The 17531-nt window shown below is 40.8% G+C and overlaps 1 protein-coding gene across 1 annotated transcript in view; it reads left to right on the top strand.

The window, feature by feature from the left end:
- The window catches only part of HS1BP3 (HCLS1 binding protein 3), a 51133-nt gene extending 43024 nt beyond the window's left edge, over positions 1-8109 (top strand). The window contains exon 7 of the mRNA XM_034061112.1: positions 6228-8109. Within this exon, the coding sequence (XP_033917003.1) occupies positions 6228-6456 (229 nt within the window). The 3' untranslated portion in view covers positions 6457-8109. The remainder of the gene's footprint in view (positions 1-6227) is intronic.
- Positions 8110-17531: the final 9422 nt, after the last annotated feature.

A 17531-nucleotide genomic window follows, 5' to 3' on the forward strand; every position in this document is an offset into this window, starting at 1 on the left:
TAGCTGCATAATGCAGAAATGGTTGCTCTTGACTCATGCAGTTTTCTCACATTCACATTGTATAGCTGAGAAGTGTCTGACTTCCTGGGAAATGCACCTTTCAGTGAGTCATGGAAGGAGATAGGAGAGCACTGCCTAAGGCAGAACCTTCTTCCAAAGGTGGGATGGGAAAAATATGATGTTTAGAACATCAGAACACAGGAGCAACCAAGGCCTTCTGTATGGCAGCTGAGTGGTTGCAGCAGCAGTAGCACCTCAGCACAGCAGTGAATCCCCAGCAGTGACTTGCCGCTCTTGAGGAAGAGACTGTTATGGAGACAAATGAGTCTGCAAAATGTGTGTGGGCTGTGCTTGTCACAACATGAGGGAGAAGAGAATATGATAAAAGTCTCATTGCAAACTGAGGACTGTACTCTCTGTGGATGCCTGCTGAAATGAAATGAGAATTACTGTTTCAAATAGAATCACCTACTTTACATTAATGAGTGTTGAGTTTTGAGAAGAACCAATTGCTTTGAAGTGTAATCGAAGATTTCTTTTCATGGCAAAATACTCATGTCCATTCAAACAAGTTTCATCCCTCTTCCTGTCCATTGACCAGCCTTTTACTGGTTACTAATTTTTTGGCCTTTTAACAAGTAATAAGTGATGGTGATGAAGAAAGTAGGTGAGCTACGTCACTAACCACTGGCATTGCAGATACAAGCACTCTTTCCTGCCATTAAGTTTGCCACAATACATGTGTGAGGTGCTTGTGGAGCACTGTACTTTCATGTCCTTCCAGAGCTTGTGGAAAAGAGATAAACTGCTGCGGCAAGAACCATCAAGGTCAAGTCCCATCATGTTGCCTGCAGGAAAAAGGAGCACATCATACTCTTCCTTCATGGGATGTGCTTTGAGAAAGGGAGGGATAAATGACCAAGCCTTTTTGGCTTATCTTTTCACCAGAGGGATATGGAGGAACCCAGGCTTTTCAGAGAAGTCTAGGGTCACATTATTTTTTACTTTTCCAAGGTGCAAGGTGACCAACTGTAGTGATATGAAAGAGTAGCTGATCAACCCTTTCACAGATGTTAAAACCATTATCTTTGGGAATGGTTTAGGACCAGGACATTCTCCTGGTTTGTGTCATAGCATTTAATGATTCCTTATGGATGCATTCAGCCCTTTACTTCCATTCTCAAAGCTCCTCTTCAGTCTGATTTCTGTTTGAGCTAAAGACAAAAATCAACTGATGCAGAAATCAGTATCCTGCAAACTCTCCCACTGTGGATTCTTATCCCATCTTATATTTTCATCTGCATCCACCCAGTGGCCACAGATGTGCAAATTAAGTTTTTATGCAGCAGAACTGCAGTCGACCTCTTCTGCCTCATTAATCTGAATTGTGCCTGCCTGGTGATCAGGTTTTTGTGGAAAACCAGTGCTAGAACTGATCATGTGAATGTTACAGCAGCTCTGTAGGTCCACAGAATTAGATTAATTATCACACATCCTAGCATGAAATAATTATCACAGTTGTCTGAGCAGCTTTTTAGGAGAGATTTAACTTCACCTTTGATAATGAATAGGGAGTTGAACTGGAAGGAAACAGCTGCTAGCATAGCATTTGTCTTTTTCCAGTCCTGAGAAAAGTGTCAACAGCACGATCCCAGTTCTGCTGCCTTGTGATGGCAGATCTGATATTCTTTCTCAGGATTATGCTGATCTAAGACTGCTGATGCTGAAAGGGACAGTCCAGCTCCTACCTTTGTGCTACAGCTGTATCAATCTGCCTGTGTCCTGAAAAGATTATAGTTTTGTCTGCAGGTAAAGATTGATCTGTTTTTACAGCTGCAATCTGTGCCATCAATGATGCGAATGAAGACCCTTTCAGGAGAGTTATACTGTTAGAGGCTGAAACTGTCTGTGAAACCACGTCCTAACTATCTAAACACCATGCAGTCCATACAGCTTCTTGAGCAGGTTTGTTAGCTTCAGATTTGACAAGGAGCTGATGCCACCCTTGAAACAGAAAATGTTTTTATGTTCTTCGTTCAGCAGGCCATTCACAGATGTCAGATGCAGAGAGCAACACTTCCATCTTCAGACTAAGCAGGAGTTGTATGAGACACCACATCCAGCACCACATGATGAGAAACTCTTTCTCCCTGTCCTCGGGATATGGGACCAGCACCATAGTTGGGTTGCAGGGGAAAGTAAGAGCTGGAGAGGAGATACCTCCTACACAGCCACTTGTGCTTTGCACTTCTGTGCTTAACCCCAGCCTTTATAATTTCCACAGGCCCTTGCTAGACATCACACTATCTCTGCTGACCATAGCAAAAGTGATGGTCAATAGGTACTTCAAAACCTTCTTCTTATTTTGGGGCACAAGTCTTTCCTCAGGTAATGTATGTGATATTGCACCTCTCCCCAAGGCTTCAGCAAGGTATCTCTCAGACTTGGAATTAACACCAGACAAAATAAAGATACCCATAATGAGATAGGGAAAGATAAATGCCTACTCTGCAAGAACTGCTGAGAGTTGCATAACCTAGCTGCAAGCATGATCCTTTTGGATATTTTAGCAAATGGTAGTCTTTGTCTCTTGCTTTCATTACTGTCCTCCTCATTAGAGCATTCCTGGCAAGCAGAGGTCACTGTCACCATCAGGCTAGATGCTGTACAAGCACTAGCACATAGTCATTTCTGTCCCAAAGATCTTGTCCAGTAGACAGGGCAGAGTTCAGAGCAGTGTCATTTAAGCTGATGAAGTTCTGGTGGCAGCTGCCTCCATCTCCAAGTCAGAACTCATTTACTCTCTTTTAAATCCACATGCTGTCATAAGGCTCTGTGACAGTCTTTCTTCACTAAAGGTTTTGATTGCTTTCTGCATCTGGAAACAAAGAGGATTTTCCACCAATAGAGTCTGTGAATCAGCACAACAGTATGGCAGGAATTTTAAACAACGTGATGCTGCTTTTCCATTACAGAAAAAGAAAGAGACTAATTAGAGAATGATTAATTACATGGATTCTGTGCCTGATTGTCTATAAAAAAGATGGGGGTGGGAAAGTTCTGCTTTTAATCTTGTTATTTCAGAATAGCTGATTGATTTTTGTCTTCCTCCTCCTAGCCTGGAGTTAAATATGGTGGTAGTTATGCACTGTAACAATTCATTTGCTTCTCAAGAAATAGAAGTCCTTGTTTCTGTGTCTGCCTGAGGCGTTTTGCATTTTACCTCTTTAGTTTTCCAAAGACAGTTGTGTCTCACAGGATCAAACAGCAGTGGATCAAACAGTTTGCCTAGCACCGCAGCACTGAAAAGCAGGTTTTGAGACAAAGACCACATATTATCTGTTGTGTTCTCTGTAAAAGACTTCTGTCTAACCAGTATCTTGAAAAAAACCCATGACAAGAAAAAAAATATTTACATGATCACCTTCCAGACTTTGAAAAATCATCTCCTGCAGAATTTTTGGCCTAAAAGCACACTACCAAAATACCTCCCCGTGCTCACACTCAGAACCCCCGCAACGCCACAACCTACTGGCCTGCATCTTTTGGGGGTGTTTTATGACTGTGCTGGCTGGTTTTGTTGCTGTAGTTAGCACAGAAATTAATATAGAGTCACAGAGGAGTAGAGAATTCAGGGTGCTGTACCATCTGATCAGGTTAATGAACTGTATTTACTGCTGCTTCTTCTGGGCAGTGCACCTAGTTCAAAATCATGCTTCCTCCATATTGTCTATATGTATATGTATGTATTGTTTACCTAGTTATTACAGTTTCTATTATTTATGACCAAACTTTATGACATGGACACTGATTCATTCAGTATGTTTTTATGCCAAGAAGGAAAGCATCAGATCAGCTAAAGAAAGCTAAGCTTCAGAAATACCAGCCCTAACATGTTTTGTTTATAACATAGCAAAGAGAATAGGAACATGTCTTGGCAGTGTGATCACAGGTGTGATATCTTTGGATATCAGAGTTTGCAGCAAACAAGATGTCTGGGCTTAAATTAATTTCTTCTAGTAGATGAGGAATTTGGGAGGAAGAAATACATTGACAAGATGTTTTGTAAGTTACGTGGGATACATTGCCCACAGGGAATCATGGAAACTAAAAGACATCAGAAATCTTATCTAAGTAAAAGATAATATAATCTCCAGCATTACTTTGGGGATGAAATTTGAGGAGCTCCCTGCTGGAACAGAAGTCCACGAGGAAGAATTGAAGGTGCAGAGCTCTGGGACACTGGCTACTGCTCTGTCCGTCAGTTGGTCTGTTTAAGTATTTGTGAGTTTTAGATACCTGTTACAAGAATAGCATTGATTAAAACTGATCCTTATTAGATTGCCTTTGGGAGTCACAAAAAAAATCCGGCTTCAAGCATGGTTTTACCTTAAAGTGTTCTGAGTGTTTATACAGCAGAAAATACAGGCTTATCCTTGTTCACTTTATGGTCAGTGTATTTTGTGTCAGCCTGGGCAGCGCAGTTGGAAGTTCCTCACAGCTTTTAATAAGGGCAAACAAAACCAGAAACCCTTGAAATCATGCAGTTTTTCTTAATAATAATGGGGTCCTTAGCTGAGAGTGCTGGAGCTGTTAAAGTACCTGAGTTTTTAACATTCAAACAATATTCAGTAGGGATGGAGTAATAAAGTGTCTCAGAGACACCAATTCTTCTGTTGATCATGTTCCCCATGGTCCTGGCCTTTTACCCCAGTCAGTTGCTTTCCAAATTATGGAAGAGCTCAGCTTTTCTTTAACCGCCTACATTATTTAACTGTAGTTTTGGCTGTGGCAGAGGGAGTTTTACTGTTGGCACTGTTACAGCCTTATGGGCTGATTCAGTTGATTTTGAAGTCTGCTTAAAACAGTTCTTACAACACTGCTTGTAAACAATTGAAAAGTTAAATCATTTCACTGTGTAAGATGCTAGAGTCACAGAGTTAAGTGTATCCTACTAGAGCTGGGGTCTGGCAAGGAGATACCTGTGTATTACAAACCTTCTGTTCCTCTTGACTTTTGGCTCCTGGTCCCCCACCTAAAAGTTTTTGCTTGTGCTTCTTATGTTTTACCTTTCCTGATCTTGTATGTGCTACTTATGCTTTACCTTTCCTGATCTTCTATGCTGCAGTTAGAGGTGGTGCCTTTTGCAAGTTATGTATTTTGTAAGTATATGAGGTATGCATTTTATCAGGGGCTTCACTTTTTTAGCTAGTCATTACATAGCTAATCATCTGCATGGATTGCTAGTTGGGTTTTTTGACTGCTTAACAATTATTTTATCAATTAATCCTTTGGGAAATTTAACAACTGTGTTTACTCCTTAAGGTATTTTGTTTGACCACCATGTTCAGAGGACCAAAACAAGAGGCTATTTTGATTCAAAGCAGAAATTACAGTGGCCTGAAAAGACTTCTCTAGCTATGCTAATTTTTGCTTTTCCATCTCTGCTGTCATGTGTCATCACCTTTCCCTTTCCTTCACATACTCACTTTCCAAAGTCAGACACCTCTTGGAGTCACAAGACAATCTGTTATAAGGGCTCTCTCAAAATCAGTAACAGCTCCTATGGGAACAGTCGGGCATGCGCAGTGTTCTGTGTCTCTTGATAAGGTCAAATAATGCAAGTAGAAAACATCCTCAACTGTTTCAGGTGTTCAGTGTTATTTCACTAGGAAACAGGGGGAAATGTTCTCCAGAAAGGGTAGTATACAGTCACAGATAGCAGAACTTCTTAAGTTTCTTGGAAACAAATGTGAACACATTATTTTTAAAGCCATTAGTTTTTCCAGTTTCTCATGATTGAGCATGGGGGATATTCCATCTCAGATGAGATGAGAATGAAGAGGAAGCAGAGCTGAATTTGAACAATTTTACTGTCCCATGAAAATCTCTGGGAAGAAAATCATCCTGTCACAAATCAAACACTTTTTTCCCCAAACTAAAATTCTTTTTATTTTGATAATTTTAAATTGCTTTTAGTTCAGACATTTGAGAACATGATGTAAAATTAATTAATTTGTATGGCAAACTGAAAAACCACATTATAAAAAGACAGTTCTTAATTTGATAACATGCAAACCTTTATGGAAAGCTCCTTTTCTAAGAAAAATTAATAGAATTTGATCCTTTCCTGTATAAGTTTTTACTTTGCAAACCTGCATTTTCTTATAAAAGAAAAGCAGATCAGAAATTCCCAAGATGTTACTGATGTTTACTTTTTATTTCAGAGTTGAAGATGATTTAGAAAAACTCTTGAAAGTAACCTCCAAACCAAAACCTAAGGTAACATTGAAACCACCACTGCCTCAGAAGCCAGCAGTTCCCCCAAGGAACACTAATTCATCCCCATTGGCAAAGCCAAAGGAAAACAGGATTCAAACAATGAATGAAGTGGACATTCTGCAGTATATCCAGGAAAATGAATCTATCAACAACCAAGATGCAAGTCTCTTTTGAACATGCATATTCTTAAATGTACTTAGATGTACTTAAAATGATGCCTTCTTGACCCAACTCCTGGTGAGCTCAAGTGACAGTAGCAATTGTTGACCAGATGCATCTACTGTCACAGAGTTCATTTCTGTACTGTCATACAGAGAGCAGCAAGTTTGACTAGCAGAGGCTCAACATGATGTTTTCAAAGCAATGCCATTGGGGTAAAATGTTGCCTTAGATTTTCAGGGTTTTTCAGGTAATGTGGACAAGGACATTGCACTACAGATTGTCTACTACCATTTTAGTATCAACATAGTGTAGTTTTGGCCAGTTTAGTAATGACTGAAAACAATAAGCGTGTTACACATACGACAGCTGTGAATAATGTCCAGCAAACAATCTGAGGCAGGACAGGATGCTGTTCCTGTTGTTGTGCTGACAGTGTATTTCAGCTCACTGAAAAGCTTTTTCCTTTTATCCTGTGTTATTTTTGTAGCAGCCCTTTCCTCCCAGACTGGTATTTCAGCAATCTATAACCAGGAACTGTTAAGCATAGGTAACAGTTCCTCTGTTACTCAGAGAAACACTGAAATTCCAGCTAAGCCTGACAATCTGCTGCCTTTGTTGTTGTGCAAATGCTAACTTATAGGAGAACTTGTAGGACTGTAAGCACTAGAGCTATGCATCTTTGTCCCTGGGAAGAACAGCAAATGACTGAAGATGTCTGAGGGTGCACCTCTAGACAAATGTAGAAGTTGGAGTGTGAGGGAGGTTTGGATACTGTAGGGCTCTTATGAACCTACTAAAGATACACAAGGGCTAATCTTTTTTCCAGCCAAGTCTTCCTGGGATTCCACTGTAGTTCGTGGAGAGAAAGAGATTTGTCTGGGAGTTGTTTCAAAGCAGATGTCCTAATGGATGAACACGGCCAGGTTGAACAGGGCTTTAAGCAACATGGTGTAGTGAAAGATGTCCCTGCCCATGGCAGGGGTCTGGAACCAGATATCTTTAAGGTCTCTTCCAGTCCAAACCATTCTATAATTTGCTCTCTAGAATCACTCACTCCTTCCTCTTTGCTTCGCCCAGATATTAAAGAAGCCATGATTAGTTCCACTAAGCTAAAATGAGGTTTTTCATTAAACAGGCATCTGTTAGTTACTATAACAATGGTTAAAACAAGGGAGAACAAACCTGGAATTATCCAGAGGAGAAAGACAGGAAGAAAATATACTGGAAAAATTTTAATATGCAGGAAAATAAAAACCTGGTAGAACAGACATCCCAGACTACCCCTTTTTTTCTCCCAGCTCAGGCATTCTGGTTCAACATGCTGAATTTACATCTAATGGGACTTGATACCTGCTGTCATGGAGGAAGATATTTCCAAACCCATTCCACATGTATCCAGATGTGAAGGCAAGCTCCCCAGAGGAAAAATACTAATATATTCAAGCCATATCACTATCTCCAAATTTGCCTTTCTAATATAGAGCAGAATAAATCAAAAGCAATATATGTATTTTTTTAATAATGAAATTATTTCTATTAGTATTTCCTTTTTAAGCCAATGGAAAATATGATAAAGGTATTTCAGTTCGATGGGACAGAAAAAACATAACCATTGACTCTCATCTATGCATGGTATGTTTCCGTATAATAAAACTTTTTGCTAACCTGCAGGTGTTATTGTTATTCTCTAGGTTGAACAGTAGCAGCAAATCAGAGATAAAGGATGGATTTCAAAACATGAGGAGTCTTATGTGGTGTTAAAGTGCATGCTCCACTAAAGCCCTGTGTAAATAAGAATGAAACAAAGGATGTAGTTGCTCTCATGTTTCCTTTGAGAGCAGCTAAAGGTAAAAACTATATATGGGCAAAGGCAGTACCTGATCCTGTGTGTTTTCAGTGTCCTGGTGCAATTAGGAAGCTTGCTTATCCCATCCTGCAAAAGGGAAACAAAAGCACAGAGGAGAAAATAGATTACTTTCCAGAGAGCAAGCAGAGAATAGCAGGGAGGATAAATTAATTCAGGACAGCCTTCCTGTTGCACTACCTGGTTTAGTAACAACAAGTGTGTATTTAATAGAGGGTTGAGGAATCTTGATCTCCACTTTATTCGTCATTGGAGGAGACTGCTTGCATTGCTGCTAAAACTACCACATTGAGGGCCATGGATTTAAAGATGAGTGAACTGAATGCAGATCTTCACCCTTAGTGGGATTAAGATTTTTTGAAGAGAAATCATAGAACAGAGCTGGCAGCAGCCTGGGAAGACCAGTTTGTCCACCATCCTGCCATAAGCAGGAACATTTGGCCTGTGTCCTGCTGATGGCTGTTCTCACTGGCCAGAACAAGGTGTATCGATGAGAAGCTGAACTGGAAGAATAAGCAGATGCCAGAGCAGGACGTGGCAGCTGAACATGGTTCAGCTGGAGAGATACCTAAACATGGGCACTGAAATACTCTTGCAGCAGCAGTAATTATGCCTGCTGAGATATTATCTCTCACATACATTTTTCTAACCTGTCCTTAAATATCTGGCTGTCTGGCAAGCACCACTGGAGATGCCATGGCCTCCTTCGGTGTGCCATCCTATTAGAAACGTTTTTCTACTATTTTTCTACTATATTTTTACTTCCTACAACCTAAGCTCATTACTTCTAGTTCTCATCACCACAGAATGAGAACAAAGTCTATTCCTTTCAGTCTTTCTAGACTAAACAACTCTGATCAGTGTGGCTGGCAGCAGGACAGGAAAGGACATTACTACAGTACCAGCTTCTCATGACTTGGTGTGCCCTAGATGAATGTTGTCATTTTGTATTGGATTTCTCATGTTTTTAGAAGAATTGTTCTATATACACATTCCAGGGACAATAAAGGAAGCCAGCATCCCACACCCTTTCACTAACACTTCTTGGTGCAGGGACACGATGTGCAACCTTTCACCGTTCCTCATAGCAGTATTATCTATCTGCCTTCCACCACTTTTAAGAGCTCCACATAGAAATGGCTCATGCTTTTACAAAGCAGTGGGAGTGTAGATGTTACGTGTTACCATCATAATCATGGGAACATTCCCAGTAATACTGATGTAACAACAATTTAGCTGTACCTACTTTGAATGGCCAAGGAATACTTTGCCCCCAGCCATCCCTATAATTGCCAAATTACCTAAACGCTACAGAGTAGGAAGAGCTGTTGATTGATTCCTGTGCTAGGTTTTTAAGATTATTTTAAGGTAAATGCTTTACTTCAGAAAAAAAAAATCATCTTTCCTGCCAAGCCACTAACATAAGAGGATCTTTCATAAAACCCAGTGTAATGCATTTGTTTTTCAATGCAAATGTCTAGCTGCAGTAATATTTATAGGCACCTAGAGGTAAGTTACAGTCCTTGAATAAATTATATATAATGAATCATTATGATACAAGAGAAAAATGTTGAACAAATGTAGCCCAGAAAAAGTGAATGTATTGTTTGAAATGACACAGGGAAAACACACAACATACTTTGCATCCTGCCAGACCAGAACTTCCTTTTTTTTCTCATATACCACTTCTTGTAGCAGCTATTTTATCAGCATGCTCTTGACAACTCTTGAAATTCAGTTATGGACTGTAATTAAGTTATTGGCTGACAAGCATCACCTTTCAAAATTAGTAGTAGCAGGCTCACCAGGAGAGTGGAGAAGCAAGAGTTATATTTAAACCCTTGCAAAAGATGTTTTCTTTAGTGATTAGAACTCATAATAGGTATCTCTATTGGATTAGAAGCTGCTTCTTGTTTTGAATAACCTTTTGCTTCTTACGTGGTACAGCACTAATTAACAAAACCATTATATACTTTATTTGGGTCATAGTTAAAATACTGATTTCCCCAAGCTGGGTATTTCACAGATGACATGTGGGCCATCTGCTCAGGTCTGTTCTGTTGCTATATTTTTAGGAAAGCTAATTCCCACATATCATTTAAGGCCTAGTTCTGTCAATGGCAATTTGGGTTGGGTCTGAAAAAATACATATTAATTGAATCTGATATTTCTGCTAATCTTTGCCCAGAAGTTATCTTCTGCAAAGAAGGTGAGCTTGCTACAGCAGAATACACAATTCAGCCTGTGATTAAAGGTCATGGAAATCCAGCATCCTCATGGGGCACTAAGGCATTACCTATGAAAGAAGGCTGTAAATAACCAATCCCTGTGGTCATTAGATTTACTACAGAGTACAAAAAAGCACTTATATTTCAGTTATAAATGTGTTTGTCACTAAAGTCACCAAGGATTCTTGGATATTTGTGTATGTGTATCAACCACTTATTGATCTATGTGATCTCACATTTGCAACAGTTTAAACCTCTAAGTCAAGAAGAGAGGGGGGGTTTTACTGTGAGGTTTCATCTACATTCTTACTTTTCATCTCAACATCAACAACAAGATTGCCTTCTGTATTGCACCAGTCTACTCTGATTCATCTTTAAACCATTCTGATTTATTTTTTTTCAGCTTTCACCATATCACCATATTACTTATCTTCCTTTTTCATACTACTGGTATTTAATGTAATGCATTAATGAAATTAATGAAGAATTCACATGAAGGGAAATTGTGTGCCTGTGTCACTAGAGAACCATCTGTAAAGTATGCTGCTTTGAGTAAAAATACTAGCAGTGAAATGTGATGATTGTAAATATAATTAATAGTCAAATGCCACTGTGGGAGTTAGGAAGTCAATGAAGCTCCTTAAATAACTGAGTAGTCATAAATGTTTAGGGACTAAGTTTTATTCATACCAGGATGTTATGAATGCCGAAGATTTATATGGGGTCAAGGAGACACTGGTTATACTCATGGAAGAGAAATCTATCAAGCATTTTTAAAGATGCCACTTAGAGCTTGGGAAGACCTTGAGTTACAAGTTCCTGGAAATGAGGGGAATATTCAACAAGCAAATACTTCCACATTCCCCTATAGTCATCTGCTTTTGGCTGTTGTGAAGAACTATACTGGGCTAACCCAAAAGTCACACTGAATGAGTCAGTGAGGATTTGGTGACTGAAAGAACAGAACATCCTTAGTGCTTTATACAATCATAGAATAGTTAGAGTTGGAAAGGACCTTAAGAACATCAAGTTCCAACCTTCCTGCCATGGGAAGGGACACCTCCCACTAAACCATATCACCCAAGGCTCTGTCCAACCTGGCCTTGAATGCTGCCAGGGATGGAGCATTCACAACTTCCCTGGGCAACCCATTCCAGTACCTCACCACCCTCACGGTAAAGAATTTCTTCCTTATATCCAGTCTAAGCCTGTGCTGTTTAAGTTTCAACCCGTTACCCCTTGTCCTTTCACTACAGTCCCTAATGAATAGTCCCTCCCCAGCATCCCCGTAGGCCCCCTTCAGATACTGGAAGGCTGCTATGAGGTCTCCACGCAGCCTTTTCTTCTCCAGGCTGAACAGCACCAACTTTCTCAGCCTGTCTTCATACAGGAGGTGCTCCAGTCCCCTGATCATCCTCGTGGCCTCCTCTGGACTTGTTCCAACAGTTCCATGGCCTTTTTATGTTGAGGACACCAGAACTGCACACAATACTCCAAGTGAGGTCTCATGAGAGCAGAGTAGAGGGGCAGGATCACCTCCTTCAACCTGCTGGTCATGCTCCTTTTGATGCAGCCCAGGATACGGTTGGCTTTCTGGGCTGTAAGCACACACTGCTGGCTCATGTTCATTTTCTCACTGACCAGCACCCCCAAGTCCTTCTCTGCAGGGCTGCTCTGAATCTCTTCTCTGCCCAACCTGTAGCTGTGCCTGGGATTGCTCTGACCCAGGTGTAGGACCTTGCACTTGCCATGGTTAAACTTCATGAGGTTGGCATCAGCCCACCTCACAAGCGGGTCAGGATCGCTCTTTATGGCATTCCTTCTCTTTATCATCCCGCTTCCTGGCACCTTCGTAAGATCTATCAACTGGCCTTATAACAACATGCTATTTCTCCTCTTGACTCTGGAGAGATTCCTAAAGTCAGTGGAAAATTTGACTTGCAACATACATTTTTTCTAAAGCCGCATTTGGTGTGTATGTGTTACATTTTCAGTGAGCAGTAAAAGTCTTTTTGATATCAGATGAAGATTTCAGCCATCCCTGATTGTTCCTCCAGATCCCACCCTTAATAAAAAAAAAAAAATAGTAGACACTAGGATTTGCCCAGGAAGTCAAATACAGGAGATGTACCAGGGATAATTAGCAGCAATTGGCATCATCACAACACCCACCAAATTTCAGTGGAATAACCTCTAAACAGACCATCTGATGTTATGTTATGCTGTTTTTCATCACGGTGCTTAGGAACCTCAGAGCCTGAAGTCATCACCAAACACAAAAAGAAGTAACAGCCCACTGGCCCCTGCTGCATTAATAGGCATGGTGGTTTGTTACCCTCAGCTGTGTTGGTTTTATTATCATAGCTGACTTTGCTGTCTGACATAGTAGTCATATGTAACTTCTCTTTAGAGAAGAGTAGACTGCTTGGAGACCTCACAGCAGCCTTTCAGTAACTGAAGTGGGCCTACAAGGATGTTCGAGAGGGACTCTTCATTAGGGACTATAGTGATAGGACAAGGGGAAATGGCTTCAAACAGGAGAGATTTAGGTTAGGTAAGGAAGAAATTCTTTACTATGATTGGTAAGGCACTGGAACAGGTTGCCCAAGGAAATTGTGAATGTTTCATCCCTCTTCAAGGCCAGATTGGACAGAGCTTTGAGCAGCCTGTTCTAGTTGGAGGTGTTGGAACTACACAATCTTAAGGTCTTTTCCAATCCTAACCATTCTATGATTCTGTAGTATCAAATTCAAAGGTTTAGAGCTCTGAAAGCCATGGGGAAGCATTGTGGTCATCATGTCATCTTAATGTGGGAGTTTCAGTCACCTGGCCAAACCATGATGATGCATGAAAACCATTTTGGATGGGTTTGTTAAAAAATGCAAACCAGTCTCTCCTTGAACTCATTAAACACTCTCTGCAATTTATCCATTTGCTATCAAAGGCAGTGTTTCTGTGCCGTTTATATCATTGAAGGACTGCTTCCTGTGACTGCTGGGACAGTCCTACAGTCAATCTGAGCTGTCAGAATCCCATGCACACCATTAAAAGCTTGGTGGTTCTGATGCTTGAGAGAGGAGGTGAAGGAATAAGATGTGACACCACTGTCAAGTCTGATCGACTTGGAGAGCACCACTAAGAATGGGAGAGACAGGACAGAATGAATATAAACACATCTCCAGAGCCTAGTACTTCCCCTGAAAGATGAGGGCTGTGGGGCTGAGATGAACAATTCACTTAATGGTTGTTTGGTGAGATGAGTACCATGGCTTTTCAAATGAACACAGAAGCAAACCAAATAACATTACGAAGTTCCTGGGGTATTTACTGAGCACTTTTCTTATTTCTTTGCTAATATCTCTGCATTTAAGTTCTTCCAAGGAATTTATGCTAATGATCACAAGCTTCTCAGATTATTTTGTTGCTAATAATAATTTAAGGCTACTGATTTCACCTCAGAGAATTTGATAGTGCCTGAGTTTGTTAACAAGTTCTTACTGTGAACAAAAATAACAATTTCTTTACCTCAAATGCTGAGAATCAAAGCTGTCTGGTGCTTCCCCCTCTACCTTATGCAATCAAATCTGCTGGTTACTAGGATTTGTCTTGCTGCTTATGCCTTCCTCTGTCTTGACCTTTAATAGCTTATATATTTAATGTTGTGTGCAGCCCCAGAAAGGAAAATTTTGTGTCCAGAACTGTTATCTATTTATAGTTGTAATGCCTCACTTTAAAAGAAAACATAATTCTACATGAAATGATATGGAAAATCCATACTTTCATGAGGAATGAAAAAGAAATCTGGGGCTGTCTTTATCAGTGGCTTAGTTTAGCTCAAAGGAGCACTTCCACAGCAAATCTCCTATCAGCTCCACTCACTATATGCCAGTTCCCATCACAGGGCTGCCACAGAGCAAACCAGATACTCGGGACCAGAGGACCCAGCAAGAAATAGAAATAACTTTCCCCAGATGTGCACATGAGGGCAGTGGGTACTCATCACCAGTCTCATTTTGTAAATCCTCTCCTGGTGTGCTGCTGCACTTGCTGATGCTATCAGTGGTAAACTGTGCCCCAAACCCATCTGACCTCAGCCTGTTTCCTTCCATTTTTGCACTGAGAGAGGAAAGGGCAAAATCACAGGGAAATTCAAGTGCTTCCTGGTGTGTATGTGCTGAAGTGCATTTAACAACATCCAGTCAGGTACCCTCAATATAACAGCTTAGTCTCTGCTCCACTGACTCTGCTCTCAAGGCTGTTAATGAGTTTTGCATTAAGCAAACAGTAGCTGAACTAAAAGAACAATGTTGCATTGTGCGGGATTCACAGGAGGAGAAAAACTCGCACATCTCCTACTCCCAAGTGGATGTCCTTATTGCTGACTATAAAATCCCTGCTTTTTCTTCTAGGAATCCTGTTTGTTTCCAGCTTCAGTAGGGAAGGTAATGCATGATTTTGGCACTGGCCTTGTTTCATGTTTGTTGAAGAAGTGAAAGATGGATTTTCAACAGTCCCTGAGACTGGGAAAGGCAAAAGGCCTACATTTCCATCTGCTGAACTGGCTGTCCCAAGCCTACCTCAAAATATAGTGACAGGGGTAACTTTGGGATGCTGTTGCTTCCTCCCATTTCCAAACTGGCATCACACAAACTGGGCTGGATCAGGTGGCAGGGTGCTGCTGCATGCTCCCAGGCTGTGCCATTCAGCTAAGGCTGACAAGCAACAAAGCTGTTCTGACAGCATTGTACTTGCTGGACTTACCAGCTCCAGTTTCAGTTTTCCACATTTGCAAGTATGTGCATGACAACTCTTTTGCAGAGGAGTCATGAGCTGACCCATTTCCCTTTAATGCAGTTATTACCAGACTGGCTACCTTCTCCTTCAAGGCACTGACTTACCGTGGCTCATCCAGTAATTACTGTGGATGAAATCTGCATTTACCACAGCTTTTTTATCTATTTGTGTTGCTGTTGCTTTTTCTTTTCTTTTTTTTTTTTCATTTCCCTTTTTCTTTTTTTTTTCTTTTTCCTTTTCTACTTCTCTTTCCCACCTGACCCACAGATTTACCAGTTTTGTGAAAGAAAATCATGGGTATTTTTGGCTCAGACAAAGGTAAGAAAGGTAAAAAATGGGAGCTAGTGGAAAAACTGAAACTGTTTCCCTAGAGCCACGTTTGACTAATGAATCCATTTAATTCTACCAGAGACACACACAGGGAATTACACAGGGCAGAATTATAAACCAATAAGACAGGACAGCAGTTATCGTTGTTGCCTGCTGTCTCACCTTGCTGTGAAGACTGTGCTGTTTAGCTGGGACACTTCAAGAGGTGCTGTATGAGAGTGACAAAGTGAGCTCAGTGCCATGTCCCTGCCCAGGCCTGGGATACTCACCTGTATGCAACTGTCAGAGACCTGCTGCTTCTCCTTCCTTTCCCTGTAGCTGGTTTAATAATGGCCATTTCATGGAAACAAGATTCAGTTATTTTAGACACCTCAGTAGAGACTGGGATTTAAGACTTTGGAGTCATTTATAGGCTCTGTGTTTCTCTCTGTCCGATAACAAGTATGTATATAGCACATGAGAACATGGAAAAAACGGGAAGGCTTATTAATTTCCCCACAGTTAAACAGGACTCTGTAGCAGAGCCTGCAGAAGATTTCTCTGGTTTCCTATCTTGGCCACAAACCTCAGGGCTAAACTAAAAACACAAACAAAACAATCTTGTGGATTAAGGGATTTTCTGCTTTGTTTTCACTTTTTCATGATGTGCATCAGGATGACCTGAAATAGTCTTCCTTTGAAAAGCTTTTGTCTGCATTCTCCCTCTTTTGTTAGAAATTCAGGAAGATGCTTTGGCTGCTGGACAGCCAAAAAAACGTTTGTTAGGGTTTCTAATGAATTTCCCCAATGCTAAAGGTGTGAGAATATGGGTTTCCTCCTATTTTTCCAATAAGATATGACAAAGAAAGAAATGAATGACCTTTAAAAATAAAAGAAGAAAAGCTTAACTCTTTTCTTTATTATGTCACAAAAAAGGGCCCAAACTGCAAATTCCTTTAAAAGCCACCTTTCTGCATCCCATCCAGTTCCTGAACCAGTCACTTCAGCTACTACAGTCTACTTGGAATTGGTGTGAATAAAGCATTTACTGGATTTGTGTCGGAACACCATCAGACAGAACTTTTTAAAGGGAAACCTGTTTTGAAATCATAGTCAGCTTGTCACAGCAAAACCCACAGAAGATTTTATGCCACATTCAGAGGCATAAAACCCAGAAAGCATCTGTGCGGCCTTCCCTAGGATTAAGCACTGGGACGACAAAGACAAAAAAGGCTTTGTAGTTTCCTAGAAAAGAAGTATTGGATACAGCCATGGGATAGGCCCCTTTTGGGGGGGGTTTACCCAGCTTCCCAGAACTAAAGGCTGCTCTCTGGGCAAAATAGAACAACAATGCTGCCCCTTCAGCACAGGCAGGGGTGTAACCATGCCTGAAATGGAAATGGCATCTGCTGCTGCAGAGGCTGAGCTGAGCATTCTCTTGCTGCAGCCTGGAAGCGGTGTGCTGATGGCAGTCCTGATTCTTAGAAACACAGTTATAAAAGTACTTAAAGCATGATGAAATGCTGACTAATGAGCAGTTACGTAGAAGCATGACTATGCACTTTGCAAGAAGGGAAAGCAAAGTCAGTGATTTAACACAGAAGCCTTCAGGTCACTGAAGCATGGTGGGCTGGTGGCAACAGGGTTTTCTGCCTTCACTACACTTTGTGATGTGTGTGTGTTGTATAGGGGCAGGGGACATCAGGGAGAGTAAGAGGTGAGATTTTGGAGTATGAATAAAAGTCTAGTTTGCTGGGATCTGAGTTTTTTCTAATCATTAGAGGCTTCCTGTTATTCTTTCCTTATTGATCACACGCCACAAATGAGACAGTAATCCCATTTGGCACCTGATTAAACCAATAGGAACATGATCATTATTAGTATTAAGTGGC

This window comes from Melopsittacus undulatus, chromosome 3 (assembly GCF_012275295.1).
Source record: "Melopsittacus undulatus isolate bMelUnd1 chromosome 3, bMelUnd1.mat.Z, whole genome shotgun sequence".
Classification (NCBI taxonomy): domain Eukaryota; kingdom Metazoa; phylum Chordata; class Aves; order Psittaciformes; family Psittaculidae; genus Melopsittacus; species Melopsittacus undulatus.